The sequence below is a fragment of the Dermacentor variabilis genome, chromosome 2 (assembly GCF_050947875.1).
Source record: "Dermacentor variabilis isolate Ectoservices chromosome 2, ASM5094787v1, whole genome shotgun sequence".
NCBI lineage: Eukaryota > Metazoa > Arthropoda > Arachnida > Ixodida > Ixodidae > Dermacentor > Dermacentor variabilis.
This window is the reverse complement of record NC_134569.1, coordinates 229,204,287-229,211,782: the sequence shown is the minus strand read 5'-3', so window position 1 is coordinate 229,211,782 and position 7,496 is coordinate 229,204,287. Positions and strand designations below refer to the sequence as shown.

The following is a 7,496-nucleotide window of genomic DNA, read 5'->3' as shown; positions in this document are numbered from 1 at the left end:
GAGACATGTATAGCAGATTCGGCATGGCATGGCATGGCAAGAACTTTAGGAGGAGGAGGAGGAGGAAGGAGGAGGAAAAAACTTTATTCTTGTCCTGTACTAGGTGTTGCCACCCCCCTGGCTAGTCCCATGTTGGGACCGGGAGGTCAAGCCTCCTAGCCCTATCACGGGCGTACTGGACAGCCAGGACTTGAGGGATATGATCTGGAGATCTTATCATTCCTAAAAACCGATTCCGGGAAATGCCAGGGCCGAGCGACCCACACTCCCAGAGCATATGTTCAAGCGTGCATATCTCCTTTTTGCATGCTTTGCATATAATATTCATGACTTTATTTTTGTCCAGAGAAACTAGAGTCCGAGGGCACAAGCCCCCAGGCTAAGTCGGTGGCTCCGCTCACGTAGGCACCGGTAGGCCAAAGGCTTTCCCGATGTCGTGAGCTCTCCGGACGGCCAGGAGTTGATCTTTGAGGACTTCGCTGGATATGCGTCGACTCCAGTCCTCCTCACTGTTGAGATCCGAAGCCCTTTGGTTGGGGCACAGCCAGAACATATGAACAAATAGACATGGAGTGTGTCCACAACTTTTACATTCCGCGGGATAATCCTGGTCAATTTTGTTAAGCACGAAAGGTGTGGGATAAGATTTAGTTTGAATCATTCTTAATGTGACTGCCTGAGCTCGGTTGAGCTTCTGATGGGGGGGAGGAAAAGACCTCCTGCCGTCCCTATAGTGTGAGGTGATCTCGTGAAAAGTAGTAAGTGGTTCTTTGTAGGATCCGCAGTCATCCTGGAGCAGTTCCTGATCTGATGTGCGGCATGTGAGATCTCGCACAGCAGAGTGAGCTTGCTCATTAGGATCGCAGCCATTGGGGCTGACCGAGTGGCCCTGATGGGCCGGAAACCAGACTAGGTGTGAGGTATCCAGTTGGTCGTAATTATGAGTATTAATACTGTGTATAAGTAACTTGTGTGCTTCCACTGAGACGAAGCCGGCTGAGTAATTCCTAATAGCTGTACGGGAATCGGAGAAAATCGTGGAGCCTCTCCTCATTGTAATTGCAAGTGCTATGCTTGCTTCTGCAATCGTGAAAATCTGATCTGCGGGTCAAACGCGCCGGCTTTTATACACGACTCGCGGAAGATTCCAGTGTCATCGCTAGTGCCGCGTGGCTTCCAGAAAGTACTACACAATTCGCGCCGCGCATGCAATCTGATTACAAAACAATCTCAATCCATGGGCCATATAACGTTCCAATCTCCTGACGTCAAACTTACGTAACCGCTGACGCAAGCATCGGCCGGTGACCCACAGCGTTGTCCGAACAGCCAAATCGCTCTCCTTGTTCATAGGAGCTCCGCTTTGTTCGTTTTCAAAACGAATAACATTGCCTACATTAAGCGGTTTTTCTTATCTAATTGGCTGACAAGAGCCGAGGAGCACGCTCCAGTGGAGAGGGTTTCGATGGGAAAATCGCGGCGGCGTGCAACGGAAGGTCAAAAATGCCTCTAGAATGGATTCTCAGCGATGAAGAGTTGGCCGAGCGATGTCGTATACATGAAAAAGGCTAGATAACGTTACACTATCATGCAAAGAGCGTTTATTATACGCGAATAAAAGCATGCACCACGGTAGCTCCGCCTAGCCAGTGCTTGAGCGACCGGCGGGCAGCCGCCTTCTATTCCTTGCGGAACGAGGCAGTCTCTGGCTATTCAGAAAAATATTCAGTTTTGTTCGGCATATCAATGCATCTTCAACGCGTACACGTCGCTAAGACGCGGAGTTTCGGCGTGTTTTGTGACGTCGGGTGACTGACAGGCGAAGTGGGTGCAGCCTGAAAGCTTTTGATCAGTAGCAGAAGGCTAAAGGTAGAAAAGCACCGAATCGGGAATAATTATTTTTGTTCCGTTTAATCATGCATAATCTGTCGGTACATATCCTATCAGATGGGAGGCTATCGCAGTTTTCGTGACCTCGCGTGACGTAAAGGTGAAGCTTGCCGTGGAGAGAGAGAGAGAGAGAGAGAACAACTTTAGTAAATATGCCTGCAGAGTCGGTTAGGCTCCCTCCACGCAGGGAGGACAAGCTTTTACCGCGACGCGGCCACTACGTCAGTCTCGTGCATTGTGCTCCTCGAGGTCTTGGTTCCTCGCTACTTCCGCGGATCCGAGAGGGCCGCCATCCCCTTCCTAGGGGTGCTCCCCCCTTCTCCTCGGTTTCGCGAGGTCGCTGCCTCTCTAGAGCTGCCGAGACCTGCTGGACGGCCTTTAGTTGTGTATCTTGGTCATAGGTCCTCGTTGCAGCCTCTAGCCGCGGCGGGATCGTCGTCTTCTCACTGGCTTCTCGTGGATTTCTACTACAGTCCCAAAGGATGTGAGCCGCGGTGGCTCTCTCCTTAGCGCACAGTCTACACACGTCACTCGCGTACACGCTCGGACACACGTGCTTAGCTAGCACCGGGGTGAGCAGGGACCCCGTCTGTAATTGCCTGTATAACACTGCCTCCTCCCGGGTAAGCCCCGGGTGAGGTGGCGGCATAGTCTGTCTGTTAAGTCTGTACCACCTCACTATTTCGTTGAAGGTGGTCATCTTGTCCTTGGCACTGCACCGTGACCAACACTCCGAGTCGGCCGTGCTTGCAGCCGCGCGGTTGGTTAGTCCTCGCGCGGCCGAGTTGGCCGTCTCGTTGTGGTTCACGTTCCCGCGTTCCGACACGTCACTGCCCATGTGGGCCGGAAACCACTTGATCACCACAGCGCTTTTGCGTCCGATGTCTTCGGCCTTGCGCAGTATGCGCGCAGCCTCACTACATACCCTACCCTTGGCGTAGTTCTTCACTGCCGTTCTAGAGTCACACAACACTGTAGTGCATCCGGGGTCGGAGACGGCCAAGGCGATGGCCACCTCCTCCGCCCGGTGTGCCTCTCGAGTCCGGACGCTCGCCGCGGTCTTCGTTGCACCCGTCGATGCCCCGACAGCCACCACCGCGTATGCGTCGCTGCTCCCTCGATACTCCGCCGCGTCCACGTAGATGGCGCCTTCTTCTCTGGCGTGGAGGTCCACAAGAGCCCTGGCCCTCGCCAACCTCCGCTCCTTGTTGTGCTCGGGGTTCACGTTCCTCGGGATCGGGCAGACCCTGAGCTTTCTGTTGATGCTATCCGGTATAAGCACGTCTTTCTGCTGCTCGCCTTCCCTCGGCTCGAGGCCAAGGTCCCGCAGTATCTTTCTTCCGGTTCTTGTTTCAGAGAGACGCTCGAGTTGCGCCGTTCTCTGTGCTTCGGCTATTTCGTCCAGCGTGTTGTGGACTCCCAGCGCCATGAATTTTTCGGTGCTCGTGCTTCCGAGGAGGCCGAGTGTCGCCTTATACGCCTTGTATATGGTGGCGTCTATCTTGTTACGTTCGCTCGGCCTCCAGTTGTAAAAGGCGGCCACGTACGTTATGTGGCTAACTGCGAAGGATTGAACGAGCCTAGTCAGGCTCTCCTCCTTCATCCCCGCTCTTCTGTTGGACACCCTCTTGATGAGTCTCATTGCCGCGGCCGCGTTGCCCGCGAGCTTGTTGACCGTTTCACCGTTGACTCGATTTCGCTGGATGAGCAGCCCGAGCACTCTAATCTTCTCGACCTCCGGTATCACTTGTCCTCCCGCTGTCTTGACCGTGATCTGTGGTCGCTCGTACTTGACTTCCATGTTCTTTCTTTTCCTGCCCGCTCCTGTCGGTGGAATCACCAGCAGTTCTGACTTGGCCGGAGAGCAAACGAGTCCAGACCCGCCCAGCTGCTCCTCGATGGCGTTGACCGCTTCTTGCAGCGTTGTCTCGATGTGTCCGTCGCTTCCTCCCGGTACCCATAGCGTAACGTCGTCGGCGTAGATGGTGTGCCGGACTCCCGCTACTCTTTCTAGCCGGTTGGCCACCCCGATCATCACGAGGTTGAAGAGAAGCGGGGAGATCACCGAGCCCTGCGGAGTTCCGACGCTGCCCAACTTCTTCTCTTCGAGCTGCAGGTCTCCCGCGGAGATTTCGGTAGTCCGTTCCGTCAGGAAGTCTTTGATGTACTGGTATGTCCTTCTGCCCATGTTTAGTCTGGATACTTGGGCCAGGATAGCCGAGTGCCTCACTTTATCGAAGGCGCTCTGCAAGTCCAGCCCGAGTATGGCTCTGTTGTCCTTGGTGCCCGTCGTATCGTCGATGATCTCGTTCTTCAGTAAGATCATGGCGTCTTGCGTCCCGAGCTTCTTTCGAAACCCGATGATGGAATTTGGGTAAAGCTCCGATTCTTCCAGGTAACGCTGCCACCTGTTCATGAGAACGTGCTCGAGGACCTTTCCCACACACGAAGTGAGCGAGATCGCCCTGAGGTTCTCTATGTTGGGCGGCTTGCCAGGCTTGGGGATGAGGATCGTCTTGGCTGCTTTCCATTGCTTGGGCAGCCTTCCTTCTTGCCAGCACTTGTTGAAGAAGTTCGTGAGCGTTTCGATGGCCGCTTCGTTGAGGTTCTTGAGCGCTCTGTTGGTCACTCGATCGGGACCCGCGGCGGACCTGCCATTGAGATCCTGCAGGGCAACTCTGACTTCCCATGTCTGGATGTCTCGATCTAGCGTCTCGTTCTCGTTGCCTTGGTAATCCGGGTGTCTTTCCGTGGGGGTGGTCGGTAGGTACTTGGCGTCCAAGCGCCCCTTGACCTCGTCCTCCCCGTGTTCACAGATTGCCTTGTGTAGGATTCTGGCCAGGTTGTTGTGTTGGTGGCCCTTGGTCTTGGTTTCGTCGAGGAGGTGCCGCAGCATGTTCCACGTCTTGCCCTTGTGCATCTGTCCGTCGGCTTCGTTGCAGGCCTCGTTCCACTGTTGGGTGCATAGCACCCTGCAGTGGACCTCGATCTGCCTGTTGAGCTCGGCGATCTTCTTCCTTAGACTTCGGTTGGTTCGTCGCTTCTGCCACCTCGCCTTTATGGACTGCTTGGCCTCTATCAGGTGGGCCAGCCGACTGTCCATCTTGTCTATCCGTTCGTCCGTCTCCAGTTCTTTGGTGGCTCCTTCCATCGTCTCAACGACGTTGGCCGCCCATTGCTCGATGTCCGTAATGTCCAGTTGCACCGCGGGTAGCGCCTTTCGAAAGGCGTCCCAGTCCGTAATGCGATGCTTCCTTATGCCGCTGTTGCCTTGGCGTTCTAGCGGTACGACGACCTCCACGATGTAGTGATCGCTGCCCAGCTCTTGGCCCGTGTTTCTCCATTTTGCTTCTCTCGATCCTCCGTCGGTTTTGACGAAGGTAAGGTCCGGAGTGGTGTCTCTCGTAACCGATGTGCCGATCCTGGTGGGAAAGGCCGGATCCGTGATTAGGTTCAGTCCCACGTCAGTGGCGTCTTGCATGAGCTCTCTCCCCTTGACCGTCGTTCTGTGGTAGCCCCAGTCTTGGCTCGGAGCGTTAAAGTCTCCGCACACTACGAGCGTATTGCTCCCCGCGACTGAACTCGCTTTGTGGAAGAGTGCCCTGAATTTCTGTTGTCCGTGGGACGGATTGCTGTAGACGTTCACCAGGAAAGTGCTCTCCTTCCTCCTCTTGCCCGTGCTTGCCGTGGCCCGAAATTTTTTTGACGGATCATGGAGTGCTGATTTGCAGAATTGGAATAGAAAAGTTTGGAATAGCTTTCGTTATAGCGCGCCACGACAATTGAAGCAAGCGCGAATGAGACCAAACGAAGCAAATCAAACAAGCGCGAGCGATAACTGACGCGAGCAGACGATAGTACGAAACGAGCGGTCCGACTGAGACCAGATACGAGTACGCATTGAGGGGTCGGGCGGGTTTGTAAGACACCAGCTCCCGCGCGCACGTCACTGTAGGGGCCACTCTAGGGGCGGCTCGCGTCTTGCATCTGCCGCTCCTCGTTCGCTCTTTCATCTTTCGCTGTTGTGCTCGTTCGCTCGGTTACGCCGCCGTCGACGCTCGCCGCTGAAACGGGCGTCTAAAAGAGCTGCGCTCTAAAATATCATCCGCCGTTACGTTAATGCTGAATAAACATGCGAAAATTTTCGTTTGTCTGTGGCGCAGATCAATCTTGCCAACTATATGGAGCAGAATGCCTGTTCACAGCGTTTCGACGGAGCACACTTTCAGAATTTCTTAAACAGTCGATATCTTGAGTAAAAAAAAAAACAATTTTGTGGTATTTTTCGCTAAAGATTTGTATTTTCTGGCTTCAACTATACTATTCTTCAATTTTTAATGTTGGAAGGTCTGATTTCATCTGCACATTGTTTATTATGCCAAATTTTCGATTTTCTCCATCACGTAGGATTATTAAAAGTGAAAGGATGTGCGCACTGGATAGCTGGAGATACCCCCCCCCCCCCCCCCACAGCTCAGCTTTAAATTAAAAAAGAAGAATAAGAAAGTTACAGTGACGTTTCACTTCGTCAACATGGGTGATGCGCAAGCGTACGGGTGCTATAAGGCACACGACGCTATCGGCCCTCCGTGCGCCTAGACGCCCACATGGTCCGCATCTCAGGTCGTATCCAGACAGGGCTTGCGCGGCCGCGCCATAGGCAGCAGTCGCCGGAGTACAAGGCCCCGTTGGAAACATTTGCTTTCTAAATGATCTATCATGGTGACAACGCGCGCGGGCAAACATGGGCACCTCAAACACTAGATGACCGCGGACACTCGCTGTGAAAACGCAGGCGGGAGAAATCGCGGCAGCAGCAGCGAGTGAAGTGACCGTGCTGTCTATCGCTCCAACGTTGACTGAACGGTGAGAACACAGCGCACGTAAAGCTACGAGCCATCGGTCTACTTAGGCTGTGCCCCTAAGGCAGATCGCTTTCAAGATAAAGTCCGCGCGTACGCGCCCAACCACGCCGTGGGACAGTATGGTGATGACAGTGGCAGGGTAGGGCTGTTCAGTGCCGCGCGGTGGCACGGTGGCAAGGGGAGCAAGAGTTCTCGCATTCTTCCCTGGTACCAGCTAGCGCTTCGAGACGCTGTCGTTGAGACGCTGCGCCTCTGGTTGCAGCGTCTGCGATCAGAGGCGGTGGAAGACGATGTACCGGGTTCCGAACGCCTTCCTTGAGGAAGTGGCGCTCGAAGTACCTGTTGGCTCCCGCGTATGGGTAATGCACTGTGGTAAGGGGGAGCACGCCCCATCACAGAGGGCAACATAGTACCGCAAATAACCACCTTCCAATGCATGCTAAATGTACATTCTTGAATAGTAAGCGGGGTTGGTCCTTCGTAATTTTTTTCGTTATCTATTAATAGCACACATTTCAGCAGCGCAATTTCAGGCATATGCGTGTCAGACTTTGCGTTCGAAGTGTTAGTTTAAAGAGTACAAAGGACGCTTAACGATTTCTATCCTCAAATTCGTGCGTTGTCGCTGCCCTTAGTGATAATCAACTGTGCAGACGAAATTCGCAGACAAACCGGAGGCAGCACGGAGGCCCAGGCGCCTTCCTCGTTCGCTTGCTTCGCGGGTTATGACAAACACCGCTG

At 53.9% G+C, this 7,496-nt stretch overlaps 1 protein-coding gene across 1 annotated transcript; it reads right to left on the bottom strand.

The window, feature by feature from the left end:
- Window positions 1–2,012: 2,012 nt before the first annotated feature.
- Window positions 2,013–4,993, bottom strand: LOC142573146 (uncharacterized). The gene has a single exon (XM_075682695.1). It carries the CDS (start codon window positions 4,991–4,993, stop codon window positions 2,108–2,110), a length of 2,886 nt encoding a protein of 961 aa, XP_075538810.1. The 3' UTR covers window positions 2,013–2,107.
- Window positions 4,994–7,496: the final 2,503 nt, after the last annotated feature.